Below are 18,451 nucleotides of genomic sequence, written 5' to 3'. Positions count from 1 at the left end.
GGATTGCCACTCCAGTGAGCTCTGGCCACACTGACGGCTGTGAGTTGTGTTTCTAACAACCCAGAAAAGAACTGCTCCTTGCAGGAAATCACCGATAATATTAATTGGTTCAGGACTAATGAGAGGAAATATTTTTAAAACAAAATGGTTTGAATAATGCCAGCAGGCATCTTAGTAGGGGAAATAGAAGATATGACACAGGGAACAGTATTTTAAACAGCTTTTTTTTTCCATAAATGTACATGGTAAACTTTCCAATATCAAGGGGTGGGTGTGTGTGTATGTATAAAACATTTCTTACAAAAAACAAACAAAACACCCCCCCCCTTCCCTTTTCACAATATAAATCCACACACCGTCAGGGCTCACATTTATGTTGACCACATTAAAAAAAAATCAATAGGGAAGTCACTTGCATTTATACTACAGCAGCAACTATTATTGTCCTTTTTATTATTTGTCGTTTGGCCTCGATATTTGGCCTGTCATATCTTGATGAATATGTCCTATTTGTTCTTTAAGTTGCATAATTTTTTTCCCATAGATATGCAACTATTCATCTCAGCAGTCCATTATACTATATGTAAATTTCCAAGTAATTGCAATACATTTTTTAGACACATCTAAAGCTATTTTAACAAATGAAATTTGGAATTTATTTAGTTTATTGCTTATTTCTATAAAGTTACCCAAAAGGTAAAGCTCTGGTCGCCTGTCAAGGCCACCCCTGTTATCCTTCATATTTCAGTAATATTCTGCCAGAAAGGTCTCACCTTCACACACAGCCATGTAAAAACATTCCTATTTCTGTCCCATCCCTAAAACACATCTTCAATATTTCAGATTTTAATTTACGCAACTATGGTGTGAGATATAATTGGTGTAGGAAACTATATTGCACTCATCTGTATCTTGCATTTATAATTGACATCATGCTATCAAAACACCAATCAGACTGGCATTTTCCATTATTGCAGCACCTAGATCTAACTCCCATCTCCCCAGCCAAATTGTTTGTTCCATTTCACTAATTTCAAGTGGGGGAAAATTTGGCTCCCATCTTTCTCTTGGGAACGATCTTAGCTGGAGAAAACAGAAGTCCCATTAGCTCCTCTGTATTTGTTTCTTAATTGTTGAAAAGACCTGAGATCCCTCCACACAGCAGTCATCAATATATCTTAGTCCTTTGTCATACCATGCATTCAGTCTTTCCTTATCCAGATTCATAGGGCAGCAACACATTTTGCGTCGTGGTGTCCTTGATGGTTACCTGATTTTTTTCTCTAATACACTCATTTCTTGCCATATTCTAATCATGTGAATTAATAGAGGGTTATTCATCTTTTTTTGTTTTCAAGTTAACATTCTGCTGGTAAATAAAGTCCTTCGCTGTCTCCTCTTTTATTGAATTCAGTCCCATTTGGATCCAAGAGACGGGACTGTCTTCTTCAAAGAAGAATGATAAAAATCTTTCTTGTGCTGATAAATAATTCTTCTTAAAATCTGGAATGCTAAATCCTCCCAGTTTATAATTCCATGTTAGCTTTTCCAATGAAATTCTCAGCACTTTGTTATTTCATCTGCATTGCCTTATGTAATTATTAAATACTCTAAATAAATGTTTAGATCGTGCAATAGGCAATGAATGAAAAAGATTCTGTATCACCTTCATTTTAATACAATTTACTCTTCCCACCAGAGTAATCAGCAAGTCTTTTCATTTCTGTAAATCTTTCTCTATTTTTTCTAAAAGTGTAATTAAATTTATATGTTCTGTAAATTATTATGTCATTATTCCTAAATATTTGATTCCATCTTGTCTTCCATTTAAATCAACTACCTTTTTGATATTTTTCATAATCAAAATTCTTCATTGCATTAACTCCTCTTGTCCATATTTATTTTATAACCTGATAATCTTCCATATTTTTCTAATATTGTTTATAATTTTATCAAGAATTCAACTGGACCAGATGTATATAATTGCACATCAGCAAATAAACTAATTTTATGTTCTTCCTGTCCAACTTTGAAGCCCTTAATATCGGATCTTTCCTTATAATCTCTGCTAGTGGGTCATTGGCTATGATAAAAAGCACTGGGGACAGAGGACAGCCCTGTCTACTCGATCTACTCAAGAGATAAGCCGCTCACATCTGATTGATAGTTTTAATTTTGGCTTTTGGTTCTTATCCAATTTTTAAATTTTCTGCCTCTACCAAATTATTTCAATGTTTTAAACAGGAAGGACATTCTAATTGGTTGAATGCTTTTTCTGCATCTTGGTAGATAGTTATATTTGGATTCAACTTTGATTTTGCCATATGTATTATATTAAATAGTCTATTTAGACTATTTGAAGAATGTCTTCCTTTGATGGATCTCACCTGATCTGTATGTATTAATTTTGGTAGATAGCATCCCAATCTATTAGCTAGTGCCTTTGTCAATATTATAATCAGCATTTACAATCTATATGATTAAGTTTTTAATGGGTGTCTACTTTTCTTCAGTAGCACTGTAATTATAGCAGTTGAGAAAGATTCTGGGAGGGTCTGGGTCTGCACCGCCTGGTCCAATACATCCATCATAAGAGGCATCAAAAAATCTTTAAATTGTTTATAGAACTTGGGAAGAAATCCATCCTCCCCTGGAGATTTGTTAGCTTGTAAAGTACCCAAAGCTTTCTCAATTTTTTTTCTCTTGTGAAAGGGGCATCTAAATCATCGTTCTCTTATCTTCTAATTTTGGAAGTTCAACATTTGTTCCATCTCATTTTCATCTCCTAATAATTCTGATCTACATAGTTTCATATAATATTGTCTAAAAATAATATTTTTCTTTTTGATTTTATGTTATAATATTGGTCTCTTTTTATTGCATTTATCATTTTAGAAGACTCCTCTGCCTTTAACTGCCAAGTAAAACTTTATGTGCCTGTTCTAATTCATAATATTTTTGTTTTTTTTTTACATTTTTTTCTGTTCTATATATTGGTAATGTTATTTCATTTTTAATCTATATTCTTCTTGTCACCCTGTTCTCTGATATTTTTCCAGTTTCATTGTCTTTCTCGAAGCCACCCAACTCTGTAGCATATTCTCTCAATATTAAAAAAAGCTATTATCAGTAGAAGAAAGATTAGTTTCACAAAATAATTCTATCTCTCTTGAAAAGAATTTTGTGAGTTTATTAACAGTGTGGCATTGAGAAGCCATCTATATACTTTCTTGTTTTTTGGTTATCACGATAGTTAAAGTTAACGGCAAATGATCTGATAAAAGTCTCGCCAAATATTCTGTTTTTACCACTACTTTTTAACTGGGCAAACATTAAAAATATTCATCTTTGATGCAGGTCATGTATCCTTGAATAGAATGAATGGTCTCTTTCTATGGGGTTAAGCTGCCTCCATATATCAAACAAATTTAAATCCTTCATAAATGATATTGTCGCTTTTGCCCTTTTTACTGTTCTGGCATCGAGACAAAAATTGAAATTGCCTCCGACCAGTATATTTTATCTTTCCTCTGCTGCTGTTTGAAAAAATATCCTTCATAAAGACTTAAATATTCATAAGGTCTTCGATTCTGCATATATTTTACAATGTGCCATTACAAATCTTTTGGCTTGGTCAGTCAATGTCTCTTCTATTATGATTGGTATATTTTTTTTAATTAAAATCACTACTCTTCTTGCTTTTGAGCCAAAAGAAGATGATATTACTTGTCCCACCCATCCTTGTTTTAATTTAGCATGTTCTGATTTGGCAAGATGCGTTTCTTGTAGAAAGACTATAATCTGCCTCTTTTTTCAGATGTGCTAATCCCACTTCCTTTTCACTGTCCCATTTTTTCCTATTAACATTAAGACTAATAAATTCTAGTCTATCCATATCTATTTTAAATAAATATTGTTTAACAATAAAACCTTTTTGATTGTTTAAATAATAGTGATCTTCCCTTTTTAAAAAAAAAATACAATGTCCCTGTCTTGATGGTGACGTAAACAAGAATCCCTGAAAGCCCGTGGTTAAAGCTTGCAGAATCTTTTGAGGAAGAACAACCCCCTCCCTTTAGTGCCATCTTCTATAGATCTCCTCTCCAGCCACTATTCTCCACCTTAGACCTGAGTCTCCACCCTGCTACTACTTTTCCTAAGTTCTCACTCTTTTCTGATCTCTCCATGAACATTTCAATAAAATTTACTTTTCAACAATAAACAAGATGGTTTTAAAAAAAAAATGTTTACTTAGTTCCATTCTTCACAGCCGCCTTCTTAACTGAAAAATGTTGGGGAAAAACTCAATTCAGGCAGCATCTCTGGAAAGGGAAATAGTGAAAGGATTGGATTGGTGGGATTGCTGGGCTGGGACCCAGCATGGACACAGTGGGCCAAATGATGACCTCCTCTGTTGAATCAACTTTAATGTGTATACATGGGACTACGAGCAGCAATAATACTCCCAAGAAGGAACATGTTTACCTTGCTGGTGTCTCATTTTCACGTATTGTTCCTGTTATTGCCTTTTTGAAAACTACGTCCTGTTTTCTGTAGTTACCATTGCTTATCATAAGTTCTTGGGCCAGAAGTTGCTGAAACAGATTCTCTTCCTTGTGATGCTACGTTCCATATCCAAGTAACTAGCAGTTTGTGTTGTGTACTGTTCAAAAATGCGACCAAGTCTGTGGTTGGTATTGTCTCAGAATGTTAAGGCACAAATACATTGATAATTTTAATATTCAAAGATTTTAATTTTAAATATTTGATCTACACCTGTTTTTATGTATTTCCTAAATTTGGGAGGAAATAGAATTGTACAGCAGAGATCGAGCAACCACAGCTACAGGTATGTCCACATTTATGGTCATGGGAGGGAAAAAGATGTATAGACTGAAGCTTGCATAAATACTTCAAAACATGAGCTTAGTCGCTCTGACTTGGCAGCCGTAAACTGTTATTTTAGCCTCATCATTATTCCACTGCAGTTAGGAGTACTAGCCTTATTAACAGACAATACCATATTTTTTCAGAATTAGAGGTTGGGATTTAGTTAATTAAATGTCAGTAACCATGTTATATTTAAAAGATATTTTTGTACATTGATCCATTCAGACTCAAACTTTCTAATCACATATTTGCTAACAAATTAAATATCTGGAGCAGCAAGTGCTTTCATAAAATTGGAGCTGGACTGGACACAAATTGAGCACAAATTTTCAAAAATGGAAGGTCGTGTAATGCTGCTTTTTGCTTTGCTCACAAACCAATGGGATTCGGAAACCACCTGATGTGTGTTCGTTTACATGCCATTCTGATTGCATCTATCTCCACAGGCTAGCTGATTGAATCCATGGTTCACACCCATTGCAGGCTTTGCATTCCATTGAATTCTTGTTCCACTTGTTTGATTATAAATGAAATAAGATTGCAGATTCTATCGTTGTCATAACTAACATCAGAGGATTTTAGTCCTTCTAGTTACTCTTGTTGGTTCTCTTACCTCTTCTTTAAAAGTTAGTAATCTGGATATGAAAAATCAAAGGTTCCATTCTGATCATTGGGCGGAGCTGATGTCTCATTGCAGTGAAAGGAGTTGCTCTGTTACTGCACCCACTGTGGCATGACTGTAGTGGTAGGAATGTGTGAACTTTGGTAAACTGATTTACATTTGAGCTGACTGAGATAAGTGTTATCTTGATGGGCATGTTGATATAATAATTGGTATTTTGTATGAAGGCCTGTAAAAGGGGTATTTAGGTACATGGCAAAAAAATAGTAAATCCAGGTGTTTTCCATCTGTACTGGAATGTGTTTGAGGACAAAATCTGGTTTCCAGCTGTGAGCTATTGAGTACATGTGCTTTGAGTCTTGATTTTGTTTTTATATTGAGAACAATAGATCCGCAAAGGGATTTTTTTTCCTCTCTATTATCCAAATTAATTTTCTGTAAGATGTTTCTTTGTGACCAAAATGGAGCTCAAGTAATTTAGTTTGTATAATATGAAAAATTCAAAATGTGTACTGAAAATAATTGATTGGAAGACTTTTACGCCCTTATTTTTTCTTTTCTTTTTTTTCTTTGGCTTGGCTTCGCGGACGAAGATTTATGGAGGGGGTAAAAAGTCCACGTCAGCTGCAGGCTCGTTTGTGGCTGACCAGTCCGATGCGGGACAGGCAGACACGATTGCAGCGGTTGCAAGGGAAAATTGGTTGGTTGGGGTTGGGTGTTGGGTTTTTCCTCCTTTGCCTTTTGTCAGTGAGGTAGGCTCTGCGGTCTTCTTCAAAGGAGGCTGCTGCCCGCCAAACTGTGAGGCGCCAAGATGCACGGTTTGAGGCGTTATCAGCCCACTGGCGGTGGTCAATGTGGCAGGCACCAAGAGATTTCTTTAGGCAGTCCTTGTACCTTTTCTTTGGTGCACCTCTGTCACGGTGGCCAGTGGAGAGCTCGCCATATAATACGATCTTGGGAAGGCGATGGTCCTCCATTCTGGAGACGTGACCCATCCAGCGCAGCTGGATCTTCAGCAGCGTGGACTCGATGCTGTCGACCTCTGCCATCTCGAGTACCTCGACGTTAGGGGTGTGAGCGCTCCAATAGATGTTGAGGATGGAGCGGAGACAACGCTGGTGGAAGCGTTCTAGGAGCCGTAGGTGGTGCCGGTAGAGGACCCATGATTCGGAGCCGAACAGGAGTGTGGGTATGACAACGGCTCTGTATACGCTTATCTTTGTGAGGTTTTTCAGTTGGTTGTTTTTCCAGACTCTTTTGTGTAGTCTTCCAAAGGCGCTATTTGCCTTGGCGAGTCTGTTGTCTATCTCATTGTCGATCCTTGCATCTGATGAAATGGTGCAGCCGAGATAGGTAAACTGGTTGACCGTTTTGAGTTTTGAGTGCCCGATGGAGATGTGGGGGGGCTGGTAGTCATGGTGGGGAGCTGGCTGATGGAGGACCTCAGTTTTCTTCAGGCTGACTTCCAGGCCAAACATTTTGGCAGTTTCCGCAAAGCAGGACGTCAAGCGCTGAAGAGCTGGCTCTGAATGGGCAACTAAAGCGGCATCATCTGCAAAGAGTAGTTCACGGACAAGTTTCTCTTGTGTCTTGGTGTGAGCTTGCAGGCGCCTCAGATTGAAGAGACTGCCATCCGTGCGGTACCGGATGTAAACAGCGTCTTCATTGTTGGGGTCTTTCATGGCTTATTTTTACAATTTGACCAAATGACAGCAGAGTTAACCAATATCTTTTTGAGAGTGATTCCTGAATGAAACACAAAAGTCTGCAGATGTGGTGATTGTAGTAAAAGCACATAGTAACTGCTGGATGAACTCAGAGCGTCCATGGGTGGTAAAGATTCTTCCTGACGTTTTGGGCCTGAGTCCATCTTCAAGGAATAAGCAAAGAACATGAAGGCATAAGATAAAGATGAAAGACTGGCTGGGGGAGGAGTCCAGACCAACAAAAGGTGTTAATTGGATAGGATAAGAGGAGAGGTGAGATTTAATTTTGGCCCTGTGAAAGGAGAAAGAGGGAAAGGGAAGAGAGGGAGACAGAGCTGGGGGAAAGACAACAGGGGGAAGGAGGATGTGGGTTTAATGGAAACCAGAGAAGCCAATGTCAATGCCATCTGGTTTGAAGGTGCCCAGTCAGAAGATGGTGTTGTTCCTCCAATTTGTGGGTGGTCTGAGTCTGGCAGTACATGAGACTGGACAGACATGTAAGCAAGGGAACAGCAGACAGAGCCAAGGTGCTCAACAAAGCGATCTCTCAGTCTGCCCAGTCTCTCTGATATAGAAGAGACCACAACAGGAGCACTGAATACAGAGGATGACCCCTGCAGATTCACAAGTGAAGAGTTGCTTCACTTGGAAGGACTATTTGGGGCTCTGAGTGGTGGGGAGGGAGGACGTGTGGGTGAAAGTGGAGCACCTCCTATGGTCACAGGAGTTGGTGCCAAGGGGATGATGGCGGGGAGGGAGGAGTGAACAAGGGAGTCACAGAGGGAGTGGTCCCGCCAGAGAAGGAGGCAAGGAGGTGAAAGGTCGATACAAGAGACTGCAGATGCTAGAGGGATTCTGCATCGATGAGGGAAATGGACCATCATCATTTTGGGTCCAAACCCTGCTTCAGGATTGAGGAAGGAAAGAGAAGATGGGCAATATTAATAGAGGATGGAGGAATGGTATGATGTGTGGATTGAGGAGAAATGAAGGATGGTGGATAGATAGAGCAAGGTGGGGGGAGCAGAGTTGGGAGGCAGACAAGAGAATGTTAGGTGCAATAGAGGATGAAAAGTTGCTGTGATTAGGCAGGAATGTAGATCTCGGGGTACAGTTCAAGTAGCTATTTTCCTAGGAAGTTGTGAATCGGGGTTTGTGCACCAGGCAGCCTGCATCTGCCCCAGTTTGGCTTTTTAACCATTCTTTGGGCTGTTAGAAAAGTAGGTCAGCAGTTGATGTTGCTGTTTCCAGATTGAGTTGTCTTGGGTTGATTCTAACTTTGGTAAATCATCCCCAAATATTTAAATAATATCTATAAATAATTATTTATATAAAAGAGATGCAATTATTGTGTGTCTGTGTGTTGTGGTCTGGAGAAAAGTTTCGTTGAGTTGTGTGCACAATCAGATGATGATAATAAACTTGAACTTGGCCATTTTCTGTGTGGCCTTTGCACATTCTCCTCAGGACTATTTATCTTCCAAATGCTCCTCAATCCTAAAACTGCTTTTAGATAAAATGGCAGTGATATCTGGGTTAAGATGACATTATGGATTACACCGTTCTCCATCCTTTCACCTGATGCAGAATGTGTCTGTTCAAGCCCATTTACCAGATTGCGAATCAAAAATCAGAAATAAAATCTGAGAAGGCACGCAGAGAGCAGGTTAACAGTTTCTAACATTCTCCTTTTATACCACTTTTTAAAGATATGAATGCCAAACTGTTTTTAAGTTGAGGATAAATACCAGTGTTGCATTTTTTAATTATATCTACACTTTTTCTCAAATAATTGCATAAACAAGTTCAACTGCCAATCTGCGCTGTAAAAAATGGACTCTCATTCTATACTTCTTGAATATTTTAATTTTCATAGACTCGTCAAACAAACATTATAATATTTTTTAACATGTAACATAGTCTATATTTATCCCCCCACCCCGCCCCACTCTTGTACAATTGAAAGTGTAGTCAATTAAATTATATCGATAACAAAACGAAAAACCCCCCCCCATAAATCCTCCCACCCTGGCACCAATAACCAAGCTATTGGCACCAATCCCCCAGCCATTTTGAGACCTGTCCAATGCACCCATGTACCTCCCTCCCTTTCTTTGAGCTCCCATATTCATTCTTACTTCTAATATACATTAAACATTAACATAATGGAAAAAAAACATACCCTCCTCGCTCATTCTATACTTTTAATTATATTTCAAGGGATTGTTGACAGAAATTGTGGATTGTTGCAGAGCTTTTAGTTATGGTATCATTCAGAATCCTTTTTTGTTCATCTGGGAAGTTTGCCAAGGTATTTTACTTGAGAAAAGTCCTAAATGATTCCATGATACATGATTTAATCATCAACTTGCATCTGCATTAAACTTTTAATGCATTTAAGGCCCACTTTTCTATCTCTGCCAATGCAGCGCTTTCCAATGCAATACCTGCCCTCGATTGTTCCCTTTGCTGCCATTGAAGGTCCCAAATACTCTTTCCACATGAAGCTGTAATTTGGCTATATTATTTTCATTTGAGTACTCTGCATTGAGAACTTGCAATGTGGTCTTGTATATACTTGGTAACGTTGTGTCACTGCATTCATTTCTCAAAGTGAACCTGACCTTCAGCCAGTCACTATAATTCTTCATTCCATTTTCATTTTAACCTTCAATACTACACTTTGTTGCAGATTTCCCCTTGAATGCAGGATCTATCCTTCAATTCCCTTCAGAACCCTAAATGTTTTTTAAGATCAGGTCTCATTTTTCTAATTTATGAGAGCTGTCAGTTGCAGAGAGATGATTTGTTTTATTTTGAACAAATGTATTTTTACGTTGCAGAGAAGGGGAAAGGGCATAATGAGAACATCAGGATGGCAACCACAGGTTGAAGACCAAGGTTGCCCAGATGATGCAAATGACATTGATGCTGTCTCAGGGAGGGTAAAGATCACTTGTTAATCACTGCTCATCTCTTGAGAAAAGTGCAAGTGCCTGGTGATGGATGAGGGTAATGGAGGAAATAAAATGTTGGAACTGAGATGTGGAATACAGCTGTTGGTGAAATCCAAATTAAAGGGAAGGCAGGAAATCAGACAACATTTTGTGGAGGGTGAGAAAGCTTGATTGTTGAGTAACATTCCATGGACCTGATGTGCTTGGAACTTTGGTAGATTTTATGGGGTATCACGTCGCAGTTTCAACATTGTAGCTAGTAAATTAGAAGGGAGCATGCAAAACAAGATGCATTCATTTTTCAAGAAGAGTTTCCCCCCCCCCTCCACCCCCCACCCATTTTTATTTCACATCTGGGGTTCTCTTACCTTGAGGGGGATGGTTGATTTCACTGGTATTTATGTGGTTTTTGTATTTTTATATTTTTGGTACTTGTATAATTTAAGGGATGGGGGAGGGAAGAAGGTGGGGGAAATGGACTCTGTAAATCATAGTGCATGGAAAAACAATTAATGTATTTGAAAATGAAAAATTAAACATACAAAAAAAAGTTTCAAGATGAGGGGAGAAATGGGAACCAGGGCCCCAAGAGAGTCAATGCTGAATGATCTGGGTTTTTACATATACATATAGTAGTATTTCTCTTAATCTTAAAGGTTGACCTTTGGTCTGTTCTGACACAGTGGATAGATTGGTTATTTGAAATGGTTGAATTCAGTATTGAATCCCAAAGGCTGAAACACAACCGGATTTGTTTGCGTCTCAGTGTTGGTGAATAATGATAGAGGTTGGAGCGCAGATTTACAAGGTTAGTTCCAGGGATGGCGGGGTTGACATATGCTGAAAGGCTAGAAAAACTGGACTTGTATCCGATGGAGTTTAGAAGGATGAGGGGGGACACGATTGAGGTATACAAAATTATCAGGGGGGGGATAGACAGGGTGAAGTCGGATTACTTGTTCCCAATGATGGGGGAGACGAGGACTAGAGGGCATAGTTTGAGAATACAGGATAGGCCCTTTAGGACGGAGATGAGAAAACATTTTTTTACCCAGAGAAGTGTGAATCTGTGGAATGCTCTGCCACAGAGGGTGGTAGAGGCAGATTCGCTGATAATGTTCAAAAGAGAGTTAGACAAGACTCTAGTGGGCAAAGGAGTTAAGGGTTATGGGGATAAGGCTGGAAAGGGGTACTGATGGTAGTGATCAGCCATGATCTGTAAAATGGCGGTCACTGAAGGCTCAACAGTCTGAAGGGCCTACTCCAGCTCCTATTGGAGTGGGATTATGTATTAAAGGTATCTTTTTGTCCAGAAGCTGCCATAGAATCATATTGTACTTCTGCCTAACTGGTGTGCTTTGACTAAGTTGGCCTTCTGGGCTGGTCCCATTTTCTTGCGTTTGGTACATAGCCTTCTCAGACCTTATCCATGTATCTGTCCATATGACTTCCTTTGACAGCTAATTACAGATACAGACTGAATGTGAAGTTAACCCCTTGCAGTTTTTTTTTTGAATTTCTCCCCTCTTACCTTAACCCTATACTCTTTCATTCCAGAATTGTATATCCGAGAATAAAGATTGTGAACATTCACTTTACCCATTCCCTTCATGATCTTATAAACCTCTCCAAGATCACCAATGCTCCAGGGAATAAAGACCCAGGCTATCTAACCTCTCCCTATAACTTGAACCCTCTCGTGAAGCTGTGGCTGTGATGAGCCAAAGAGCCTCTTTGCTATACAACTCTGACCAAAATGCTGGAAAGCTTAAGTCTGCCAACATCTCTAAAAAAATTGAGTTGATGTTTCAAGTGGAAAGTGCTTTTCTACAACTGGACAATGGGAAAAAAAATAATCTTGTTGCCGAGAAAGTGGACGAAAGGGTGGATATGACAAAGGAAATCAGTAACACTCAGATAATCTGTCCAACTATTTAGAACTCCCAATGCCTCAGCAAGTAATGATTCTTGTGTTCCCTGGCCATTCACCAGAAAATATTGTCTGGAATGGAGGGCTATAGTTGTGAGGAGAGAGAGGCTAGCAGGCAAAGGATGACTGCGTTAGTTTACAAAATTAAGGGGTATAGATAAGGTGGTCAGTCAGTCTATTTTTTATGATGGAGAAAACTAAAACCAGAAGGCTTTGGTTTAAGGTGAGAAATTTAAAGGAGATCAGAGAAAAAGGCTTTTTGTAGGCTCTGATTAAAGTTTAATGAATGTTCAGCAAACATATTTGTATATATGATTAATAATGAACAAAAAAAAATTATTTGCTCAATTAAAATTAGACCTGAAAGCCCACTTGTCATGAATGTTTCAAAATCTTTCCTAAACTATCACAAAAGCATCCAGAAATGTTTAAGGTTATTTCCAATGCTCTCCATAATGTTTGGGACAAAGACACTTTTTTCCTTTATTTGCCCCAGTGCACAACCGTTTTAAAATTAATAATCAAACAATTCACATGGAATTAAAATGCACAATCCGGATTTTATTCAAAATGATTTGGATACATTTTGGTTTGACCATGTCTACTATAATGTTTGGGACATTTGGCTTCATAGGTGTTTGTGAGAACGCAGGTATGTTACATTGCTTTATTGTGCAGATATTAGAGAGCTGGGCTTGCTTCTAAGCTTTTAATCACCTTTGGTGTCTGCAGTTGCCATTTTTCAAAATGAAGACCAGAGTTGTGCCAAGGCAAGTCAAAGAAGCCATGAAGAGGCTGGAAAACAAGAATAAAACAGTAAGAGACATTGCCCAAACCTTAGGATTTCCAAAATCAACAGTTTGGAACATGATAAGAAAAAGTGCACTAGTGAGTTCGGTAATCACAAAGGGACTGGTATTCCATGGAAGATCTCCATTACTGATGACAGAAGAATTCTCACCAGAATGAAGAAAAATCCCGAAACACGACTGCCAGATCAGAAACACTCTTCAGGTGACAGGTGTGGACGTGTCGACGACTATTGCCCGCAGGCGTCTTCATGAAAAGAAATTGAGGCCACACTGCAAGATGCCAACCATGAGTTAGCTACAGAAAGGATGGTCAGATTATACTTTGCCGAGTAGTATGTAAAATAGCATGCAGAATTCTGGAAAAAGGTCTTGTGGACTGAAATGTTTAATTGATTCATCGATGCAGGTATAAAAGAGCAAGGGTTGGATCTAAGCTTTTTGTATCAACTTTGGAGGCTAGAGTTGGCTTTTCTTAATATTTTATTTATGATTTTCCAAACTTGAACTCAAACATTATTACTGTCAATGTTAAAAGTATCAGGCATTGACTACAGTTTACAATTATCCATTTTATACAGTTTTCTGCAGATTTCAAGCTCCTTTTTTCCAATCTCCTTTTTTCCAAACTTGAACTCAAACAGTTATCAACATTATTACTGTCAATGTTAAAAGTATCAGGCATTGACTACAGTTTACAATTATCCATTTTGTACAGTTTTCTGCAGATTTCAAGCTCCTTTTGTCCCCCTCCCTCTCCAACCCCAACATTTAACACCTAGCTAACCACAGTTGCACACAACATTCAAGGCACTCACCACATATGGGTTTGTCAGAACAACAGTGGCCAATGCTCAGGTTGTTTTCCTCCCTTGAATTTTCCCGGTGAGGATGGAATGGAAACTCCCCCCTTCCTCCCCCCCCCCCCCCCACGACTGAGAGATAGACAGGGAAGGTTGTGCGGTGAGAAGCAATGGTCCACACTTATCATTGTGCTTGGAGTTGCCCTTTTTCAACCTGAAGACCAGAGTCATTTCGGCCCCTGAGTCCATCCCACCCTATTTACACCCCGGGTACATTTCATACGGTGGGAGAAAAATAGAGACCCTGGGGAAAACCCATGCAGACACTGAGTATGTACAAACTCTTTACAGGCAGCGTGGGATTCGAACCCAAGTCCCAATTGCTGGTGCTATAAAGGCGTTGCACTAACCTCACGCAAACTTTGCCATCCAAAGTTGTGCAATGAAAGTCAAAGAACCCATTACGAGGCTGAAAACCCAAGAATAAAACAGTAAGAGACATTGCCCAAATCTTAGGATTACAAAGATTAACTGTCTGGAACATCATTAAGAAGAAAGTGTGCTGGTGAGCTCAGTAATTGCAAAGGGACTGGTTTTCCAAGGAAGTCCTCCACTGGTGATGACCAAGAATTCTTATCATAATGAAGAAAAATCCCCAAACGCGTCTCCCTTTGTGATTACCGAGCTCACTAGTGCACCTTTTCTTCTTGTCATGTTCCAAACTGTTGATTTTGGAAATCCTAAGGTTTGGGTGACGTCTTACTGTTTTATTCTTGTTTTCCAGCCTCTTCATGGCCTCTTTGACTTGGCACAACTCTGGTCCTCATTTTGAAAAATGGCAACTACAGACGCCAAAGGTGATTAAAAGCTTAGAAGCAAGCCCAGCTCTCTTACACCTGAACAATGAAGCAATGTAAGATACCAGAGTACTCACAAACGCCTGTGAAGCCAAATGTCCCAAACATTATGGTGCCCTGAATCAATGTATAAAAAGTGCTGTAATTTCTACAAGGTCAAACCAAAATTTACACCAATAATCTTGAATAAAATTAGGAATATGCACACGTGAATCGTTTGATTCATTTCAAATTTAGAACGGTGGAGCACTTTGTCCCAGATATTATGGAGGGCCCTGTATATGGGTATTGCAGGTAAAGTCTATATTCTCCAACAGTAAGTCTCAGCCTGTACCACGTGGTGAGAAAGAGTAGGTTGATGCTTGTTCCCCATACTCAACAATTCCCTGATCTTTTGATTTGGTTCATGGATTGATTTAGACTACTCTTTGAGCTCAAAATGTTAAACCTTGAGCCCAGTTTCAACTGGGAGTGGTTCTCTTATTATTTGGTCTGTCTGGAATCTAGTGCAAGGAGGTGGTTTGGAAGAACTAACATTTGCTGAGTTAGCTTTCTTTCCTTAAGTGTCATTTTGAAATTGGTGGTAATTACTTTAAAATCCTGTTTATGTAGTATGCTGTAGTCACTGCCAGCGCTGTGGTGAAGTTCACAGTTTTAAAATCTCTGGGATTTTCACCAGTTCTCACCAGTCGATCAGAAATACGCAAATGGAATAACTCAGCAACTTTTTGGTGCTGGCTGAATAGGTGTGTAACGAAGTTTGTCTGTGTGTATATTTGTGCTTGTGATTGTCATCTTGCACTCTACAAGCAATGCAATGCATCAGTGAAGGAAAACATTGAATGCAGTAGGTTTGACCTGCATTCTCCTCCTGCACTGATTTAAAAAAACTCCCTGGTGGTTTGAGATTTTCTCCCAATTGGGCTGTTGATAGGCGAGCGACAGAATTTAAGCTGTTGTTCCTGCTCTGCTGTCTTCCTCACCAAAAGTAAAAATAATTAATGGTCCCATGAGCAATTTTTGGTAATTCAGAAAGGGTGACTTTTCATGGTGTGTCATATTGGTTCAGAATGAATGCAAGAAAATTAAAATCATACTTTAGCTCACAGTTATATCACAGTAGTTGAAAGGTATATGGTGTACTGGCCTTTATTAGTCAGAGTTGAGTTCAAGAGCTGTGAGGTAATGTTGCAACTCTATAAAATTCTGGTTAGACTACATGGAGTTTTGTGTTCAGCTCTGGTGCCTCCTTCGAGGAAGGATGGGCAGATTTAGAGAGGGTGCAGGGAGATTAACTAGGATGTTGCTGGATTGGAGAATGTGACTTGAGAAGAAAGGCTAAGCAAGATGAGACTTTTCTCTTCCGAGTGATAGAGAATCACTTAATAGAGGTGTATACAGTTATGAGAGGAATAGCCAGCACCTTTTTCCTAGGGCAGCAATGGCCTTATACCAGAGGACATCTGTTTAAGATGAGTGGAGGGAAACGTCAGAGGTTAGTTTTGTATTGAAATTGGTGGGTGCCTGGAATGTATTATCGGGAATAATGGTGGAGGATGGTACAAGAGGGATGCAAAGAAAATGCAGGGTAACGGACTTAGTCGGGGAAGGGTGAGATTGATGTAGTGTATATTATTGTAGGCCCGTATTATGTGCTGGTTTTGTTATAACATGACATTTTATACTATTTATAAACCTTAGATTTTTTTTCTCCCTGATGGATGCAAAGATCAGTGAAGTTGCCAATTCTGTTCATAAAAACTTTTGGTTAATCTGTTTTATTTATGTCTCCTTAAAAGTTGGGGTGTGAGGAATCTGAAAGTAGTAATTTTATTCTCGTTAGTTGTGAGCTGCACTTTTGACTCCATAAGTGCTTGTTTTCAGCAAGTTGTCATCATTTTTATATGATTTGCCTCTTTGTTATTTGATCAGTCCTTGGGAGCATCTCTGCTGAAACCTGTCCCCACTGGATAGGTTTACTCAGGATCATTTGGTTTACTTAGGGCACAATTACTAGTATTCTAAACCATTTTTGGCCATTAGAAAGTGATTTTTGGAATATCAAAAATCAAGGTTCAGAAAAAACTAAAACAAAATACTTTGCCTGAAAAGTAAATAAATGTTCTTAAAAGAACTTTTTGGGTTGTTGTTGCCTTCATATTCTTATGTGTGTTGCTGCAGGCTTGGATATTAGCTGTAGTTTGGCTGAGGTTGTTATTAATAAAATTTGTTACGAGATCAAACCAGCAACCACAAAGAAGGCCTATCACACACGGGTAAAGATGAACAATTACTTTATTAACAAAACATTCACCTTCAAACTGTAATTCAAAATCCTCCCCTTCTATAACAATGCCCACTGGTTACTATGCAAATCTCTATAACAGTGTAAAACTAATAAATTCCCCAGCCTAAATATAACATATGTAATTAAAGTCTAAGTTATATTTCCAACCAGCCCACAGAAAAACTTAGACACAAAACACACAAGACTCACAAAACTTTGATCTCAACCGAAGCAAAGATCCTCAACAAAATTCAGTTGGTTTGGAAAACTGAAGCCAAAAGATCTTTGTGAGAGAGAGAGCACAAAATTTGAAGTTGTCTTGTGTTGCTACATAGAGAGGAACCACCGGCTTGGTCCGGATCCTTCTGGCTGCCTTCGGAATGTTCATCCCTTTTAAAATGCCCAACATTCTAAAGTGTCCTCCAGACCATGACTCATGTTCTGGGCCTCCTTCCACTCCACAGCACCCCCCAGTGGTGGTTTATCGTCCAAGTCCAGAAATGTTTAGATCATTTTCTGCACATGCTCAGTCCGTCTCCCACTCTCTCAGCAGTCCACCTTCACCTTGGCTCTCTAAGGCAAACTGTCACTTTTCAACATAAAACTACACAACACATAGGTCAATACACAACACAGAACTCTGTAACAAATTAAGATTGGAGAAATTGTAGTGAGAGACAAGGAAATGGCAGAGAAAGAGAAAATATTAATGGAAGAAGAAGCAGAGCCAGAAATAGTGGAGAACTGTTGGTCTAGTTTAAACGAGTTTAAAGTAATTAATAAAAATAGTACCCTAAAACCCCTGATAACTGGCACCTCTGGGGATTGGTAGATCTCTGCTAAGTGATTTTTCCGGTTGCTTGAGACTGCGTATAGGGTGAATGTAGAACTAATGGTGATGCGCGCCAGTTTTAAACTTCCGTATTTTTTTCCCTTTTATTTTGTGGCCTTTTTTTGGCCAGTTGCTTGAATTCCAGATAACAGGGATTGTACTGTATTTGAGAAATTAAAGAACTTGAAGAAAATAAATCTCTAGTGCCTCATGGCATAAATGTCAGCATTTTAAATGCTGGTGATGGAAACAATGAATGGACTTCAGGCTTTTGACAAGACCCACATTGAAGACGAGTCACAAAGTTCCATCAGAGGCCAAATTGGAACTAAAATAGTCTTGGAGTGGATTTTAGAAAACATTCCTATGCTGATTAGAACTGCATTGTCTTGCCAAAAATTTGGCCAAGTGCATGAATGCAGGTCAGTGGGACCAGGCAGAATATGAGATCAGCATGGACTAGAAGGGCCAAAGGGACTGTTTTTCTGTGCTGTAAATCTTCTATGATTTTATGGTTTAGATTACATAGTTGCTTAAGTTGGGCTGTGTATCTGGATGTTAATTTGTATATTTAGACATGCAACACAGTAACAGGCCCTTCCAGCCCACAAACCAGTGCCCCACAAATGCACCAAATACAGTATGTTTTCGAATGATGGGAGGAAACCAGAGGAAACTTAAACAGACACAGAGAGTTCTTGGAGTGCAGGATTCGGACCTGGTCACTGGCGTTGTAATAATGTGGCACTAAATTGCTG

The 18,451-nt window shown here is 39.0% G+C and overlaps 1 protein-coding gene and 1 long non-coding RNA gene across 7 annotated transcripts in view; one reads left to right on the top strand and one right to left on the bottom strand.

The window, feature by feature from the left end:
* Nucleotides 1-18,451, top strand: part of tjp1a (tight junction protein 1a) — a 162,080-nt gene that overhangs the window by 59,887 nt on the left and 83,742 nt on the right. For 3 of the 6 annotated variants that reach the window (XM_069902368.1, XM_069902362.1, XM_069902364.1), the window contains exon 2: nucleotides 14,502-14,574. The exons of 2 other annotated variants lie outside the window; for them this stretch is intronic. In XM_069902368.1, the coding sequence (XP_069758469.1) occupies nucleotides 14,509-14,574 (66 nt within the window). In that variant the 5' untranslated portion in view covers nucleotides 14,502-14,508. Of the gene's footprint in view, nucleotides 1-14,501; nucleotides 14,631-18,451 lie in introns of those variants that run through there. One more of the 6 variants, XM_069902366.1, reaches the window with a different exon arrangement.
* LOC138745383 (uncharacterized) lies at nucleotides 12,646-17,213 on the bottom strand. Its single transcript, XR_011346232.1, has 2 exons — nucleotides 17,072-17,213; nucleotides 12,646-12,900 (listed from the first exon to the last, which is right to left on the bottom strand). It is a non-coding gene; the product is annotated as an uncharacterized lncRNA (long non-coding RNA).

This window comes from Narcine bancroftii, chromosome 11 (genome assembly GCF_036971445.1).
Source record: "Narcine bancroftii isolate sNarBan1 chromosome 11, sNarBan1.hap1, whole genome shotgun sequence".
In the NCBI taxonomy this organism is placed as follows: Eukaryota; Metazoa; Chordata; class Chondrichthyes; order Torpediniformes; family Narcinidae; genus Narcine; species Narcine bancroftii.
The sequence above is the reverse complement of the archived record's forward strand: the minus strand, read 5'-3'. Positions and strand labels throughout refer to the sequence as shown.